This window comes from Triticum aestivum, chromosome 5A, assembly GCF_018294505.1.
Source record: "Triticum aestivum cultivar Chinese Spring chromosome 5A, IWGSC CS RefSeq v2.1, whole genome shotgun sequence".
Taxonomy (NCBI): Eukaryota; Viridiplantae; Streptophyta; class Magnoliopsida; order Poales; family Poaceae; genus Triticum; species Triticum aestivum.
Window position 1 is genome coordinate 512,624,263 of NC_057806.1, and position 19,119 is coordinate 512,643,381.

Genomic DNA, 19,119 nt, shown 5'->3' on the forward strand with positions numbered 1-19,119 from the left:
TTGTAGCAACAATTTCATCCTTTCAACATGGAATAGGAGCTCCCAAGGGCCTCACACAACCAACACCGATTGACACTGACACTGAAACGTGCAAGGACACCACAACCACACACCAAACAATTGCACTTTCCTCTTAGAACAAATACCGTCTTGAACAGCAGCCCAACAGGATAAATGTATGAAAAACACTGCTAGAACATAATTAAAAGTTAAAACTCAAGTCAACACGATAAATGTTTTTTTCGTTATTTCCACAAGTGAAAAATGACGAAGCGTGCGTTTGACTCTATAGATTCAGATGAATGTATCTAGCATTGATTCACTGCTAGGTACATCGGCTTGAGCGTCAACTAGTATGGGACGGAGGGAGTAGTATATTCCTTGCTAGTACCGAATGAACAAACAAGCTACAAATAGGATGGCCTGAGAGAGAAAAAAGAAGAAGAAGAATGTAGGCAACAAGTCTCATGTTGAGTACGGAGAAAACAATATATTTTCAGAACAGTTTGATTGAGAGAAAATGTTTCAATAACCTTTTTTATAGTACTCCATATATACTCAGGTTGCATTGCTTTAATTTTATTTGATCCCTGGTCAAGCAACACATGCAATTGTAACGGGGTGGATATAAATTGATTTTCTTAGATTCAAAAAAATAAATAAATTCATTTTCTTATGAACTCCATCTACATTTTTCTTGTTACAGACACTGTAATGCTGCACTTTGGTGAAGGGGGTCATGAGTGGTGAACAGCTACATTCATACCTCAGGAGAAGTTATAGAAGCTACAAATAGGAACAGCTACATGCACTTTGGTGAAGCTATGCATTTCAGCCAGCCAGAATACAAAGTAAAAAACAAAACATAATCATTTTGGAGGTCTAAAATCAACAGTTGCACTTTTGTTTGGTGGAAGTAGATTCTTGTAACGTCTCGATTGAGAATAGATGAATGATTTCAGCATGCAATTGGATATATGAGTAAAGGCTGTAACTGAAGAATAACCATGCAATAGACAGTTCAAACAGTCACAAGCACACAATTCATTCAGAAGGACAAAACGATATTTCATTCATTCAGTTCAGAAGATTCAGAACACACGCGTTCGGTTCACAGCTTCAGAGAGATTTCCCCTAGTATACCCTATCTGAGCAAACTAATAACGGAACGAAAAGGCAGAGCAAATCGGTTATCAGTCGAGCACCTCGAGGGCGTCGTACTCGGGGCCGGAGATGGCGTCCGCCATGATGGCCGACGGGGTGAGCACGCCGTCCGCCTCCAGGAACAGCCGCACCAGGTTCTTCGAGTAGCCGCTCACCAGCGCCACGCCGGCCTGCGCCGCCACCACCGGCACCGACGCCTTGGACGTGCCCACGTTCCAGAACACCACCTCCGGCACGGCGAACCCCTCCGCCGCGAACTTCTTCTTGATGGCCGCATGCTCCGACACCCACGCCTCGCCGCCCACCCACCCGTCGAACTCCATGTCGCTCAGCACGAACACCCGCTTCACCATCATGTCCTTGGACAGCGCGCCGGCCACCGCCACGTTCAGGATCTTGTTGAAGACGGCCTGCAGGTTCGCGCCCTTCTGTGCCCTCACGGCGGCCAGCGTCCGGAGCTTCTCCACCAGCGACGCGCCGCGCACCTTGTGCAGCTGGTGCGTGGCGTCGAAGGTGATCACCCGCCCCTTCCACGGATCCTTGCTCAGCTCCGAGATCAGCAGCCCCAGCGCGATTGCCGCGGCCGCCGGTGGCTTCTCCACCGAGCTCGACAGGGCGCACATGGCGATGCAGTTGCTGAGCCGGCCCTCAGACGCCAGGGAGGACACCATGTGGCGCCACTGGAGCTCCGCCGACTCGTCGTGCTCGCCCTTGAGGGCCGCGGCCAAGATCTCGTGCGGCAGCACCGCGTCCGCCGGGATCCTGGTCAGCCCGGCGCGCACCTCGTCGTAGAAACCGGCCACGCCCGACTTGTCGTGCTTGTCGAAGGCCTGCTTGTACTGCCGCATCGCCCGCGACGCCACGCGCGCGTAGGGGAGCTCGTCCCACTTGCGCGCGCTCATGTACACCTCCGGGAGCTCCAGGACCTTGCGCAGCGGCACGTGCACCTCGCGGCGGAGCCGGTTGCGGACGCGGTACGCGTAGTGCTTGTCGGGGATGCTGAGGTACTCCGGGCTCGAGTCGCGCGGGAAGACGCGGCGGGCGATGGCCTCGCAGAGCAGGGTCGAGCGGTCGTAGGACGAGCGGAGCGACGGGCACCACTTGGCGGCGAGCCCGATCTTGGGCGTGTCGCCCGAGCGAAGGTGCTCGAGGTCGGACTTGAGCAGCTCGGCGAAGAGCTCGGCGACGCGGTCGTAGAGGAAGCGGAAGCTCTCGTCCGAGTCGTAGCGGGCGAGGACGACCTGCGCGTGCTCCGTCTCCTTCTGGCGCCTGGCCTTGGCGGCCTCCGCGGCCTCGCCGACGCAGCGCCGCTTGTTGTTACGGCCGCGGGAGCCGCCGCGGCGGTGGACCCTGGTGCTGTCGTCGCCGTCCTTGCGCTCGTCGCGGGGGCCGTGGAGGACGCGGTAGACGATCTCGGGGAGGTCCTTGAGGCAGCCGAACCTGGCGAAGGAGGCGAGGTTGGCGGCGAGGGTGCGCGGGTGGTTGGCGTGCATCCAGAGCGCGGCGGCGTAGAAGCCCTCGCGGTCGGACTTGCCGAGCCCGCGGACGCCGCGGAGGTGGCACACGAGGCGGAGCGCCGTGCGCGCGTCGCCCGCCCAGGCGACGCTGAGGAGCGCGGCCACGTCGGCGGCCGCCGTGGCGCCCGGGACGACCTGGAAGAAGAAGTCGACGCAGGGGTCGCCCGACGAGGCGTACGCGAGCGCCTTCCCCTCGGCCTTCGGCGGGCGCGAGACGCAGGAGCGGGGCGGCTCGGCGTCGCTGTAGTCGCCCTCGGAGTCGTCGTCCGACGACGACGAGTCGCCGCGGAGCTGCGCGCGCTTGGGCTTCTTCGGCGTCGGCTTGGCCTTGGGCTTGCGGTCGGCGTCGGGCATGTCGGTGTCGACGATGGCGATGGGAGGGCCGAGGAGCGCGGCCGCGGGGGGCGCCATGGCTGGCTTGCTGCGGTGCCGCGGGGGAGGAGGTGGGGGTCTAGGGTTTTGGGGATCGATCGAGGTGGGGATTGGATCGGAGGAGGGAGGGATGGGATTGGGAGGTTGGATCGGGAGCGCGCTCGCTCATATAGGCGTGCCGGCCGGCAACCGCAACCGCCTTAAGAGAGTCCGGGATCCTTTGTGGCTGCGTATGCAGGGGAACCGACTCAAATATTTCAACTTTGTAGTACTACGAAGTTGTACTTCCACGGGATCCTTTGTGGCTGCGTATGTATATTCTCAAAACACGTTTAGCACTACAGGCTGCGTTACAGGGAAACTGGAGGCCTTTCTTTTGATGGTGCTAACGTAACGCCAACCTGGCCGCGTAACTTTCCCCATCTTCGTCGGAGTGGCCGTGGGTCTACCCTTCCGGTTGTCGCTCCGGCGACGGGAGGCGGAAGGGACCCTGGCGTTGCCGTTGCTAGGTTGGGGTTTGTTTTCATAGACGTGTTGCATTGGCGGGATCGACGCCGCGTGAGAATAATTTGGCCCTGTTTCTTTCTCACTCGGGCGATGTTCTAATCAACGATGCTAGGAAGCCAGTGGCCTCTTCGTCTCATGGGGCATCGTGTCGGGTGGTTTTAGGTAGTGTTGGCTAATGTTTAGTGTCACCCTGAGTGGCAGCGGTTGCAGCCATGTCAGAGTGTGCGAAGGATTTGAAGCGGGGTGTGCAAATGGCCGTGTGCGGCGACGCCGATCTTCTCCAATTGCATTGGTTGAAGTCGACAACGCTGGGATCAGGCGGAGATATGGATGATTGGCTCCGTCGTGTGTGATAGACCGTTTCATCGGCTAAAAAGGCGGATTTTGTCTACGATGGTGATCTTTCAGATCTAGGTGTGCCGGTAACTTCCATCTCTCTCCGACGTTAGTGGCAGAGTCTATTTGGGGACGACAGTAAAGCAATGCACATTGATCTCCAAGGATTCTACTGTAAACTTTCTTGTTTTGGGATCCTTTGTGCATATCTTCCAATCTCATGTCTCTCAGTTTGTTTGTAAGGGTGTCCGCGAATGTACTGTGTGTACCATGTTTTTAATGAATACGTGGCTACTGAAAGAAAGACGTTTAGCACCCGAATCACCACACATCAGCTTGTTCATGAATATTGACGCTCAGGGCTCCGTTATTTCAAAGAAATTTCGTAGGATTTTTTAAGCATTATGATCCTAATTTATTCTACACATGTCATTTGATTCACAGAAATGGTGTCCTTAGATTGCAAACCTATCTTGCAACGTCTGTTGAACTCCGCACATGGCCAGATATCCTGTTATTACCTAGCATACCATGTTGCTCTCTAGCCGGCTTGTTGTAGTATGCATGTTTAGGTTACAACCATTGTCTGGTTACCTCCTTATGCCTTGCGGTTTTTAGGGGGATATTCACATGGCTCTGTTATGCTCCACTTATTGTTGAGATATATGCCACTAAATGTGATAATAGTAAGTCAGGAAGGCCCAAAGTGAAAGGCCATGCTGAGGGCATGGTGTTTGGTTCCACTTTAGGTTGTTAGAAAAATTAGATCTTGAAGTAATGTTCTGATAATGAGCACACTAACCATGTGTGGGTGTTTTATAGGGCCCCCTCGACCAATACGCGTAGCTGCAGATTTTCCAGGAGTCAGAACACTGTTTTTCCATTTCTCGTGTATTGTTGTTGTACCTATGAGGAGACATTCCAGAGAGATATTACGATTTTACCGTTAGCGGTGTTTCTTCTTGATGTTCTTTTGGGCCCGTGGGGAGGATTTCCATGTTGGTCCGCATTTGCATAGTTGCGAGTGACTATGCTGGCCCTCTGTACTAGCCACCTTGTCCCTATCGTAACACAAATTGGCCTGATTTAGAAATACGGCCGGCTCTTGATTTGGGTGTCGATCCGATCGGGTATTTCCTGGACTAGGATGTAGAGATGGATTAAGATTCCTTTGTTCCAATCTACCCTGCTCACCTCTCAAGGGTTGCAGTAGCTGGTGTTCTCGATCAAGCATTTGCCGTGTTGTTCGGAACTTCTAGTGCTAGCTCATAAAACGTGTACCTCTAAGGGGTAGATTCCGGTTGGGAAAACTGTGCATATGGAGCCTATAATGGGTATGTTGGTGCACCTCTGCTTTGCAGGGTTAAATCTTTTCGATGAGTCGTGTCCACAGTTACAGACGACTAGGGTCTTTATGACAGTTCATAGAATAACTTCAACCATGAGTGTTAAAACTTATCCGGCCTTAGACTTGGTTTTAATTGCATCCCCTGCTTCGTCAACTAATAATAATAAAACTTGCCAACCGTGGGAGTGCCATAGAGTACTTCCTCTTAGGAGTTTTAGGGAGGATTCACGGCGAGGTTTTATGTTTGACGGTTAGATAGAACGTCCATGTGGGCACAACATGGAGGTTGTGTTGCACGATGCTTGGAATAGATGGTCCTTATGCGCTTCTCATCTTATTCTACCAGACGTAAATTGTGGTGTTGCTTAGTGCTTGCAACTCCACCACTTATCCCTTTCATACTTATAGTTGTGTTAGTGCGAGTACCCTTGGTAATGAGACTTGCTGAGTACCACCATACTCACCTTTGCCACAATAACAACAGGCATAGACGCATCTTACAGGTATGGTGATGGACGACGTTTGCTTGGTCGCCTTTCAAACAACGGTTTGGGCAGGGTTTTGGGCGCCATTTGCTTTACCTTGAGCCTTCTTAAGGAAATTTGCATTCTTACATGTATAAGGTTTATTCATTTCCATTGTATGAGTTAGATTTCGGTCATAAGGCCCTCGTTGTATGATATATTGTATATGACTTATTCTTGTTGTACGCGGAATACTTTTTAATTTGTGTTGTGATATCAACTCTTCCACATGGCGGGCACGTTTTGGCGTGTTCGTCATGTGAAGCTTTAGTGGTATTGGATCGATACTATGCGGAAGCTGGTGGAGCCGGCTAGATTTGCGTAGTGTCAGTTATGGGCACTACATCCGTGAGTCGGTGTGGGTGAGAGGAAAAGAGGCTACGCCAAAACTAGGGGAGGGCACGCGGCTACAAGCTGGCAGTAGTGTTGCGTGACGTTGCGCGAGGGTGAAAATGGGAGGTAGGAGGTGGCTATCGAACGACAGAAACAACCTATGGAACGGTTCCAAGAGTGAACATTCTGGTCCCAGGTCGGTTGCCCGACGACTATTATTGTCCTGATGAGAACGAACATAATGACGTTGGCAAGATTATTTGGGGAAGATGGGGCACCTGAAATGCAATGGGGGACATGGAAAATGAGGAGGATTCATAGGTTTAATTAGTTCAAACTAGGTATCACTGGTAGAAAAAGAGGCTTCCGTCCAGCCCCATTAGTCGCGAAACTGTAGGAACCGCGACTAATGAAGTCTTTAGTCGCGGTTCGGCAGACGAACCGCGACCAAAGGCCTGGGCCCAGGGCGCTCGGTGGCCAGCTGGTGCACGTGAGGGGCTTTAGTCGCGGTTGGCCAGGCCAACCGCGACTAAAGGTGCGCAAAGGCCTTTAGTCGCGGTTGGCCAGGCCAACCGCGACTAAAGCTCCTCCCCTATATATACCAGTTCAGCACGCTCACTTAGCCATTTGGTGCCACTTCTCTTCACAAGCTTCACAAGGGGGTGTAGGTTTGCTTTTGGTTCCTCTTATGCACACAAGGTGTTTGATGAAATGCCCTAAGAGGGTGAAACAAACATGATAAAATATGCATGTGTGCAGTTCATTGTTTAATTTATATTGTTTGTAGCTAGTTAGTTTAACAAATGCATGATGGTTAATTATATATTTTATATTATAATAATGCAGATGAATCGGCAATGGATGTACGGTAACCGACTCTCCGGCGAGTTCACTACGGGTTTGAAAGATTTCCTCGTAGTGGCTAATGCGAACAAGCAGGGGGGTTTTGTTATCTGTCCATGTGTTATCTGTAAGAATCAGAAGGGTTACTCTTCCTCAAGAGATGTTCACATGCATCTGCTTCGGCACGGTTTCATGCCAAGCTATAATTGTTGGACCAAGCATGGAGAAAGAGGGGTTATAATGGAAGAAGATGAAGAAGGGGATGATTTCATCGATGAAAGCTATCTTGCTCATTTCGGTGATACTTTCATGGAGGATGCTGAAGGTGAAGGGGAAGGTGAAGAAGAGGCACGTGATGATCCCGTTGATGATCTTGGTCGGACCATTGCTGATGCACGGAGACGCTGCGAAACTGAAAAGGAGAGGGAGAATTTGGATCGCATGTTAGAGGATCACAGAAAGGCGCTGTACCCCGGATGCGATGATGGTCTGAAAAAGCTGGGCTGCACACTGGATTTGCTGAAATGGAAGGCAGAGGCAGGTGTAGCTGACTCGGCATTTGAAAACTTACTGAAAATGTTGAAGAATATGTTTCCAAAGGATAACGAGTTGCCCGCCAGTACGTACGAATCAAAGAAGGTTGTCTGCCCTCTAGGTTTAGAGGTTCTGAAGATACATGCATGCATCAACGACTGCATCCTCTACCGCGGTGAATACGAGAATTTGAATGAATGCCCGGTATGCACTGCATTGCGTTATAAGATCAGAGGCGATGACCCTGGTGACGATGTTGAGGGCTAGAAACCCAGGAAGAGGGTTCCCGCCAAGGTGATGTGGTATGCTCCTATAATACCACGGTTGAAACGTCTGTTCAGGAACAAAGAGCATGCCAAGTTGTTGCGATGGCACAAAGAGGACCGTAAGTCGGACGGGGAGTTGAGACACACCGCAGATGGAACGCAATGGAGAAAGATCGACAGATGGTTCAAAGATTTTGCAGCTGACGCAAGGAACATAAGATTTGCTCTAAGTACGGATGGCATGAATCCGTTTGGCGAGCAGAGCTCCAGCCATAGCACCTGGCCCGTGACTCTATGCATCTACAACCTTCCTCCTTGGTTGTGCATGAAGCGGAAGTTCATTATGATGCCAGTGCTCATCCAAGGTCCGAAGCAACCCGGCAACGACATCGATGTGTACCTAAGGCCATTAGTTGATGAACTTTTACAGCTGTGGGGTGGTGTCCGTGTGTGGGATGAGCACAAACAAGAGGAATTTGACCTACGAGCGTTGCTTTTCGTAACCATCAACGATTGTCCTGCTCTTAGTAACCTTTCGGGACTGTCAAATAAGGGATACAATGCATGCACGCACTGCTTACATGAGACTGAAAGTGTACATTTGCCAAATTGTAAGAAGAACGTGTACCTTGGGCATCGTCGATTTCTTCCGAAAATTCATCCAGTAAGAAAGAAAGGCAAGCATTACAATGGCAAGGCAGATCACCGGCCGAAGCCTGCGGAACGCACTGGTGCTGAGGTATTTGATATGGTCAAGGATTTGAAAGTCATCTTTGGAAAGGGTCCTGGCGGACAATCAGTTCCGAAGGGAGCTGACGGGCACGCAGCCATGTGGAAGAAGAAATCTATATTCTGGGAGCTAGAATATTGGAAAGTCCTAGATGTCCGCTCTGCAATCGACGTGATGCACGTTACGAAGAATATTTGCGTGAACCTCCTAAGCTTCTTGGGCGTGTATGGGAAGACGAATGATACAAAGGAAGCACGGCAGGACCAGCAACGTTTGAAAGACCCTGATGACCGGCATCCGGAATGGTTTCAAGGTCGTGCCAGCTACGCTCTGACCAAAGAAGAGAAGGTCATCTTTTTTGAATGCCTGAGCAGTATGAAGGTCCCGTCTGGATTCTCGTCCAATATAAAGGGAATAATAAACATGGTGGAGAAAAAGTTCCAAAACCTGAAGTCTCACGACTGCCACGTGATTATGACGCAATTGCTTCCGATTGCTTTGAGGGGGCTCCTGCCGGAAAATGTTCGAGTAGCCATTGTGAAGCTATGTGCATTCCTCAATGCAATCTCTCAGAAGGTAATCAATCCAGAAGTTCTACCACGGTTACAGAACAATGTGATCCAATGTCTTGTCAGTTTCGAGTTGGTGTTCCTGCCATCCTTCTTCAATATTATGACGCACCTCCTGGTTCACCTAGTCGAAGAGATTTTCGTTCTCGGTCCTGTATTTCTACACAATATGTTCCCCTTCGAGAGGTTCATGGGAGTATTAAAGAAATATGTTCGTAACCGTGCTAGGCCAGAAGGAAGCATCGCCAAGGGCTATGGAAATGAGGAGGTAATTGAGTTTTGTGTTGACTTTGTTCCTGACCTTAAGCCGATTGGTCTTCCTCGATCGCGGCACGAGGGGAGACTAAGTGGAAAAGGCACGATCGGAAGGAAATCAACGATATGTATGGACGGCCATTCTCTGACTGAAGCACACCACACTGTACTGACCAATTCCAGCTTGGTGGCTCCGTACTTTGAGAAACACAAGAATATTTTACGCTCGGACAACCCGGGGAAGCCTGAATCCTGGATTAGGAAGGCCCACATGGAGACTTTCGGACAACCGCGACTAAAGGTCCTCCGCCCCGACGGCCACCTGGCGCCCACGTGGACGGGCCTTTAGTCGCGGTTCTTAAGCAACCGCGACTAAAGGGGGGGGGGGCCTTTAGTCGCGCCCGTTCGGTCGCGGTTGCGCAACCGCGACTAATGGCAGTTGCGAACCGCGACCAAAGGCCCTTTTTCCACCAGTATATGCTAACTTTATGGTGGAACCAACTCACCAGAGTTCCAAGTCGCATTGGTGCTTGTATTTTATTTCCAAGCTTTCCTGCAATTTTGGTTTAGTGGAAAGAGGTGTTTCCATCAATTACGATGTGCATGTGATCACTTCATCAATCTGAAGATGTTGTGTCGGTTCAGTCTCTCTCGAAGGTGCTCATAGGGATAGGACTGTATGCGTGTATTAAAAAAAATGAGTGTATGCGAGCGTCTTCGATTGTAATGTGTTAAAAACATGATTCTACTACAAATGTACCTAAATTTTTTAGGCATGGCAGGTCAAACTCCTGAGATGGCAAATTATATGTCAATTTTCTTAGCAAGCACATGGCAAATCTTTACCGTGTTCAGTTTTTTGCCAGGAATTGCCGTGATTGCTAAGAAAATTGTCATCCTCGCAACAACATATAATCTACTTAAAAATGTTCGATTTGCCGTGTCTAGAATCTGATGTCTGATTTTCAAGCACTCCAACTTGAATTTCAAAGAAAAATTAAGCAAAATTGAACCACGCAGAATGGCTGCTGCTACTATGTCGGTTCGAAGCACGAGGGAGGGCCCACGCGACGCCGATCAGCCGGATCTGCCGTCGACCAGCCAAGTCGGTTCCTCCTTCCTCTCCCGATCCATATAACCAACCAACGCCTCCCTCCTCCAGAAAAAATCAATCCCATCAGATCTCAATTCTTCCTCCCCAGCCTAGCCCGCTCCCTCGATCCCCCCAAAACCCTAGCGCGCTGACCGCCATGGCGACGCAGACGGAGCCCGCTGCGCCGCCGCGCCGCCTCCTCGGCCCTCCCGTCATCCGCGCCGCCCGCCCCTCGCCCGGCCCCGCCGACGTCGCCGCGCCCGCGTCGCACCCCTTCCTCGACCTCCTCGACGCGGCCTTCAACGCGCCGTCCGCCGCGGAGGCCAAGGCCGCGCTCAAGCCGCGGAGGGCGCTCACGGAGAACTGCTCCGCCACGTACGCCAACTCGGGCAACCCCTGCCTCGACCTCTTCTTCCAGGTGGTGCCCGACACGCCGCCCGAGCGCGTGCGCGCGCTGCTCGCCGCGGCGTGGGCGCACGACGCGCTCACGGCGCTCAAGCTCGCCTGCAACCTCCGCGGCGTCCGCGGCACCGGCAAGTCGGACAAGGAGGGCTTCTACGCGGCCGCGCTCTGGCTGCACGACAACCACCCGCGCACGCTCGCCTGCAACGTCGCCGCGCTCGCCGAGTTCGGCTACCTCAAGGACTTCCCCGAGCTGCTCTTCCGCCTCATCCACGGCCCCGACGTGCGCAAGGTCGCCAGGGAGGGCGCCGCCGCCGAGAAGGTGAGGAGGAAGGAGAAGGACTTCGCCAAGCAGCGGGAGGCCTTGCGGGCTAGCCTGGCCAGCCGCAAGCGCGCCCGCGAGCTGGCCCCTGTGCCGCCCAAGGCCACCTTCGGCGACTTCCTCTCCGCCGCCCTCTCCAAGGCCGGCAGGAAGCCCATGGAGGTGGAGACCGTCCCTGTGTCTGTCGCGGTCCAGGAGCCGGCCGAGCAGAAGCCCGAGGAGATGGAGGTGGACGTGGACCAGAAGAAGAAGCCCCGGCGGATGTCCAAGAAGGTCCGGAAGGTGGCCAAGCTCGCCGTGCAGTCGCTGGAGACGTACTACGGCGACAGCGCGTACCGCTTCCTGTTCGAGGCCGTCGCGGACTTCTTCGCCGCCCTCCTCGCTTCGGACCTCGAGCAGCTGGCCGCAGGTGGCAAGAAGAGGAAGATCGGCCTCGCCGCGAAGTGGTGCCCCACGCCGGGCTCGTCCTTCGACCGCACCACGCTGCTCTGCGAGGCCATCGCCCGTCGCCTCTTCCCGCGCGACTCGGACCCCGAGTACGCCCAGCTCACGGACGAGCACTACACGTACCGCGCCCTCCACCGCCTCCGCCGCGAGGTGCTCGTGCCGCTGCGCAAAGTGCTGGAACTCCCGGAGGTGTACATGAGCGCCCAGCGGTGGTCGGAGCTCCCCTACACCCGCGTGGCCTCGGTGGCCATGCGGCGGTACAAGTTCCTCTTCAAGAAGCACGACGAGGAGCGCTTCGACAAGTACCTGGAGGACGTGGAGGCCGGCAAGGCCAAGATCTCGGCGGGCGCGCTCCTGCCGCACGAGATCGCCGCGTCCGCCTTAAGTGGCGTGGAGGACGACGTGTCGGAGCTGCAGTGGCGCCGCATGGTAGACGACCTGCGCTCCAAGGGGGCGCTGAGCAACTGCATCTCCGTCTGCGACGTGTCCGGCAGCATGCACGGCACCCCGATGCATGTGTGCATCGCGCTGGGCGTGCTCACATCGGAGCTCAGCGAGGAGCCCTGGGCAGGCAAGGTGATCACCTTCAGCGAGAGGCCCGAGATCCACCTGATCAAGGGCAAGACCCTTCGGGAGAAGATGAGTTTCGTGGAGAGTATGCAGTGGGACATGAACACCAACTTCCAGGCGGTGTTCGACCAGATCCTCTCCACTGCGGTGGAGGCCCGGCTGGCGCCCGAGAAGATGATCAGGACCATTTTCGTGTACAGCGACATGGAGTTCGACCAGGCGTCGGCGACCGGCGGGTACTATGCTCGCAGCAGGTCGTGGGACACGGACTACGAGGTGATCTGCAAGAAGTTCAGGGCTGCCGGGTATGGCGACGTGGTGCCCCAGATCATCTTCTGGAACCTGCGTGACTCGAAGTCGACGCCGGTGACGTCGACCCAGCCTGGGGTGGCCATGGTGAGCGGCTTCTCCAAGAACTTGCTCAAGATCTTCCTGAAGAACGACGGCGTGGTGAACCCCGAGGCCATCATGATGGAGGCCATCGCCGGCGAGGAGTACCAGAAGCTGGAGGTGTTCGATTAGATCGATTGTCAGTTGTCATGAGCTTAGTCTGATCAGTTCTTTTCAGAATTGGCAGCTGGTGTTGATTCTCAGAATTCGAACCAAATCCATGCCTGCAAATGCAATAGGTTTCCGTCGTTGAACATTATGGTTGTGCTGGTAGGATGATTGGCATGGTTTAGCTTTATCCAGTTTTAGTGATGAATCGTCCTTGATTTGGAGTGCATGAATGAACTTCTGTATTCCGGACAGTGTACTGTTCGTGGTATGATGATTGGACTGGAAGAACGGATTTCTAGTGCTTAATACTGTACGTCCACTGACATATACTGTAGGTAGTTGTATTGCTGATCCAACATCATGCTTCTTTGCTCCTGCATGCCATGGCAGCTTGCTGCTGTTAATTTGCCAGTTCATTTGGATAGCGTATATATACTGCTGAAATACAATTGTTGTGGTGTTCCTGCCCTTTACCAGTTATCTCGGTTTAGTTTGTCGTGGTGTTTTGATTAGCTTCTGTTGAACATGTTGCTTTAGTTGGTACTAGGACAGGAATGTAGTGAGTCTCTTTGATTAGTGTCGTAGGTATGAACTGAATTCAGTTCAGGGCCAGTTTACCTTGAAATTCTCTGTTTCTGCAGGACAAGAGTGCAGGAAACAGAGAGTGAATAAAATGGCTTTGAATGGGGAATTGCTCAATTCCTACTACTTCACAGAAAATACATTATTCATAGCCTTAAATCCTTGAATTTTTTTTTCATGGGTGGTACTACATCATATAACTAAAATTTGAGTTAGAACATGAACTAACATAAGTTGTTTCTAATTTTTTTTGGAGTTACTGTGTTAGTTGATTTTAACTGTAGTCAGTTGCTTCACAATCAAATGGTGATTGCACCCAGTTGTGGTAGTGGCAATTTTACCTACCTAAGAGCATCTCTAGCCAATCCCCTAAAAAGTAGAGGAGTAAACCGCCGAGTTAGCTTTAGCCTTTAGACCTCCTTTGGTTTGTAAGAATTTTGTGGGAATCTCGTAGGATAGGATTTCTATAGACAAAATTTCTTTAGAGCCCTTTCTATCCTCTATATTTCATAGGAAAATAAATGTTAGTCTAGACTCAATGGAAAAATCCTATGATGTTAACCAAAGGGCATCTTCTTTCATATTTCTATTCATAGTATTTCAGATGCATGTCATCTTATTTTCTATGACTTTTCTATTGCTATGATTTTCCTATCATATGAACCAACAAAGGAGGCCTTAGTGGAGTAATTTACTCCACTAGTTTTGGCCGGACCTAACCGATTCCCTAAATACAGGGGAGTAAAACTTACAATTGGCTTATGCATTTTGTCAAACACTTGGTACACGTCTCCGAGCGGCAACAATGTTGACCACACATATTTAACTATTTCACTCATATTCTACAGGTAGATGAAATTTCTTTACACTTAAAAAATTACGTTGGTACTCATTCCGCTCCAAATTACTTATTTTAGATTTATCTAGAGACAGATGTATAATTTGGGACGGAGGTTGTACTAAGTATTGAAATTTCTTCTATATAATATCATAACACATCTCGTTTCATTGTTGGTTGGCGGAAATAAAGGACTTGCATCCTAGGATGCTAACAAATTAGTCGGCCTTGCTTGTGCTTCTTGTGTACCAACATATTGCCTCGTCTGTTTGCTATTCACGTCTTAAGTGTTCTGTGTGATATTCGTTTATTGCCTCCTGGATTATGCATTCAAACACTGCAAAACCAACAAACTAAATTTCAAAAGTAGATAATAATTCTGGAGCATGCTTTTACTGAAGTGTAATCAGGTGCCTGTAGATTGTACCATAAGCCATAAGGGAATCATCGAGGAAAATTAACAGAAGTTCAAGAAACTCATCTCAGGTTCTTTACAAAACATGCAATTCATAAGCCTATGATTACCCAAAACTTCATTCTTACAGCCTCTGGACTTGGCATGGACCATGCAGTCATGTTCCAGAAAAGGTAACAAAAAAACGGCCAACATTGGCATGATTTGACATTTCTATTCACCTATGATGTCGGGCCCACACGTGGACCGTGCCATCCTTATTTCCTGCAGATATCTCGGTTGTCTTCTCAACTTGGCGGTCAGCCCCGATAGGGCCTCTGCAACTGTTTGTGTTATTTGGGGTTCACCGGATTTGAGCAAGAAGATCAGTTTGGTCCTCATAGATTTCAGCAAGCTTTTTACCATTGCAAATGTTGGTTACATTGATTAGTCCATCTCCGAACTCTGCAATAACAATGCCATTATCAGAACAACCTGATATTGATCCTGAACTGATGTGGTAGTTGTAGGGATGCAGAATCAGTTTATCTGGACCTGAGCGGTAGTAATGGGGACGCAAAACATCATGGCACGGCGAACCATGGCTCTAATGTCGTCCCGACTATTGTTTCAACATGGACGGCTATTGGCAATGTCCTTGGGGTACATGGCCTGCAACTCCGCAGCTGCGGCACACATAGCCGGGTGGAGGTGCCTCACCTTCAATCTGAAAGAACATGTTAAATTATATTCTAAAGAAATTCACAGAACAATGCAAAAATTATAGTGGAATAGTATAGTTCACATATTCACAAACACAAGGTAAATGATCTGTTACAGTTTGTATTGAAATCTCCTAGGAGTTCAAAGGCTGGAAACAATCTTCTAGTTAGATTGTCAAAAAAGTTCAAGAATACCAAAAAGAAAAGAAACCTGGTCTTAGCAAAGCATGAACACCTACACGCTCTTTTTCATCATAACAATGGCTTTGATCTTTTAAGAGAACCTTTTCAGACTATCTGCTAGCATAATCATAACTCAAAAGGACTTGACACTGAAGACACAAAATTTCTGCATTACCATTATGGCGTCCTGATGTAAACCTTCCAGCAGCTTGCCCTCTCTTAGATGACTGCTCTTCCCTACATGCAATGCACCATTAAATATGATCATTAGAGAGGGTGCCAAAAAATCTAGCCGCTGATATATGCGAGAGAAGGAAATGTTGTATTCTAACCATTTGAGTTCAACTGCATCAATCACAGCTGCGATTGCAGCATCTTCATCCATGACTTTCCGTCTGCAAATAGTGGTACAATATTAGTATATGCAAAAGAAGAACATCTTCTTCGCCATCAGTTAATGCCCTACAAGGTTCAGCTTAAGCAATTGAGCTAAAGACCTCCCAAAGTTAGACCGACGTTAATATCTGTATGGAGAAAGAGTGACATATAGAACATCTACTGTAAAACAGTATGCATATCATTTTGGTTCATTTTTTGAAGGAAACAGGCAGAAAAGGGAAGAGAGAGTGCCTTGTCAGTCTCTATTTTCAACAAACACAAATTGTTAAGAACGTAAGATCGTTGCTCAATTCCCACTGCTTCACAGAGAAACACGTTACTCATAGCCTTAAATCCTTGATTTTTCTCTGTGTGGTACATCATATAACTAAAATTTGAGTTAGAACATGAACTAACATAAGTTGTTTCTAATTATTTTTGGAGTTGCAGTGTGGGTTGGTTTTAACCCTAGTCAGTCCCTTCCTTTTCTATGTGCTAAACTTTCACAATCAAATGGTGATTGCATCCAGTTGTGCCGGTGGCAATTTTACCTACCTAATACACTATCAGTAGCATTTGTATTTCTGTATGTCCAAGAGCACAAAAAAATATATTTAATTGTTTAACTCATATTTTACAGGTAGATAAAATTTCATTACATTTTAAAAAATTACGTTATAGTACTAAGTATTGACATTTCTTCTATATAATATTGTAAAGAATCTCGTTTTATTGCTGGTTGGCCCCTACCATATAGCACTTCTGCAAAGATCAGAAATAAAGGACTTCCATCCTAGGATGCTAACAAATTAGTTGGCCTTGCTTGTGCTTCTTGTGTACCAACATATTGCCTCGTCTGTTTGCTATTTACGTCTTAAGTCTTCTGTGTGATATTCGTTTATTGCCTCCTGGACTATGCATTCAAACACTGCAAAACCAGCAAACTAATTTGCAAAAGTAGACAGTAATTCTAGAGCATGCATTTACTGAAGTGTGATCAGGTGCCTGTAGAAAGCCGTAAGGGAATCCTTGAGGAAAATTAACAGAAGTTCACGGAACTCATCTCAGGTTCCTTAGAAAATATGCAATTGATAAGCCTATGATTTCCCAAATCTTGCATTCTTACAACATCTGGACTTGGCATTGACCATGCAGTCAGGTTCCAGAAAAGGTGAGAAAAAAAGGCCAACTTTGGCATGATTTGAGATTTCTACTCACCTACGGTGTTGGGCCCACATGTGGACCATGCCATCCTTATTTCCAGCAAGTATCTCGGTCGTCTTCTCAACTTGGCGGTCACCCCCGATAGGGCCTCTGCAACTGTTTGTGTTATTTGGGGTTCACCGGGTTGAGCAAGAAGCTCAGTTTGGCCCTCATAAATTTCAGCAAGCTTTTTCCGTTGCAAATGTTGGTTATATTGATTAGTCCACCTCCGAACCCTGCAATAAAAAAGTCATTATCAGAACTGAGCGGTAGTAATAGGGATGCAAAATCAGTTTATTTGGACTTGAGCGGTAGTAATGGGGACGCACATCATGGCACAGCGAACCATGGCTCGAATGTCGTCCCGACTATTGTTTCAACATGGATGGCTATTGGCAATGTCCTTGGGGTACATGACTCCCACCAACGGAATTAGCACCCAGTACATTATCTCTTGCCACTTCTTTTCGCAAGCATTCATTTTTGTTGGTGCATGATCTGAATTCATTACAAATATAGGTGGTTCCCCTCGCTGAAAATAGTGGCGCTCTGATAGGTTGAGGTCATCTCTTGCCTATTGCGTTGCAGAGGGAGGTGCGGAAACATGGCATGTTGGCTAGGCCTATCCTAGAGAAGCATGCTTGCTAACAAGTTGGTATTCTCCAATCTCTCACATACTAAACATTTTGAACATATAATACTAATGAAATATGGGGGAGAATAACTTGGTAAAGCACAAAGATTGGTTACTACCTAGATAGCTAGCTCATTGACGCACATTCAGCTAGCAAATGGAACCAGTGGAAGGTATATATAGAAGCTTTCATCTATGCAATAATGAACGATGCCCACATATGGGCTGATGTGTACATAGGAACTCGAAATGCATGATAATGTCTAAATTGCACGAACACATCACGCAACTCTTCTGCATAGAAGCCACAACTATTAGTTCTGAGAATTTAGTCATCACAATTCACAACTGCTCTGCATAAAGTCCGTTTGCTATCTAGAGCATGTAGATTGTACATACGTACACGCTGCACGTTTGCGAGGCTTTGCTTCCATGTACAGCATATATGCTCAGTAGTTGAATGCATTTTGTTGGGGTTTCAAGAACATTTGAACACCAATTGAAAATATATTTGCAACGTACTCCTACACAATAGCACTGTACGCACACAAACCAACAAGCACAACCATCGATCAGGCATGGTACATGTCCAGGAACAGGTCGACCTCGTAGACGAGGGACTCCGGCGTGGGGCTGCCGGCGCGCCATCCTGAAGGTGCCGGTGCCGCCCACCACGGCGCGCTCGATGGCGCTCGTGAAGCTCAGCACGGGGCCCAGCATGGCCAGAGTGCTCCCGTGGCGCTCGCCGGCCGTGAAGACGAGGTTGATCGCCGATTGCGCGCCCGGCGGGCTCACGAGCCCCGCGCTGACGAAGAGGCCCTGGTACCGGCGGACGAGCGACGAGTTCCTCGCGTCCGGCCCGTCGCGCAGCTCGTCGTCGAGCACGCCGACCGCCCCGAACGTCGCGTCGGCGCCCAGAGGGGACGGCACCGCCGTGAGCGTCGTGGCGTTTGGGCCGGCGAAGGTCTCGTGCATGTACAGGTGGATGTGCGTGAGGCAGCCGGCGCGCGCTGGGAGGTAGGGCGCCGTCCACAAGGCCAGCAGGAGGACGAGCAACAGCGACGGCAAGGAGGGGGTCATGGTGATCAGAATTCAGAACGTGTAGGGCGTGTAGCAAGTAGCAACTGATATTTCAGTTTCAGCTGAGGGTGTGCCACGTTCCTGCCGATGGATTCAGCTTGCTCATAACGCTCCGTAGGCTTCATGCCTTCATCGGCTCGTTGAGGGACCGAGCCTGAGTATGACCTGCAGGCTACCAATAGACCTGCATCTGCATGCCCGTATATGTAGCTGTCACAACTAACAAATTAATTAAGACATTCATTTTATATAGTTTCAAAAAAAAACAAGTATTTTTTAGCTAGCAGTGTTATCTACTTCTCTGACCATCTGGTTGACCACCTTTGCAACCATCATGAAGTTAGTGTTTTATTTAGATATCGGGATATATTTTTTGTTGATTTTATTTAGTGTGTTTACGGGACTGTCTATTTAACATTCGACTGATTTCCAATTGACTTTCATTCAAATTTTCTGACAAGTAAAGAGATGA

At 49.6% G+C, this 19,119-nt stretch overlaps 2 protein-coding genes across 2 annotated transcripts; one reads left to right on the forward strand and one right to left on the reverse strand.

Moving 5' to 3' along the window:
* The first annotated feature begins 10,443 nt into the window (after positions 1-10,443).
* LOC123107421 (uncharacterized) lies at positions 10,444-12,925 on the forward strand. The gene has a single exon (XM_044529408.1). It carries the CDS (start codon positions 10,549-10,551, stop codon positions 12,652-12,654), a length of 2,106 nt encoding a protein of 701 aa, XP_044385343.1. The 5' UTR covers positions 10,444-10,548; the 3' UTR covers positions 12,655-12,925.
* Positions 12,926-14,811: 1,886 nt separating this feature from the next.
* On the reverse strand, positions 14,812-18,691 carry LOC123101463 (dirigent protein 1-like). The gene is made up of 5 exons (XM_044522911.1): positions 18,090-18,691; positions 15,869-15,876; positions 15,685-15,747; positions 15,528-15,589; positions 14,812-14,912 (listed from the first exon to the last, which is right to left on the reverse strand). Exons 1-5 carry the CDS (start codon positions 18,645-18,647, stop codon positions 14,812-14,814), a joined length of 792 nt encoding a protein of 263 aa, XP_044378846.1. The 5' UTR covers positions 18,648-18,691.
* Between the last annotated feature and the right edge of the window lie 428 nt (positions 18,692-19,119).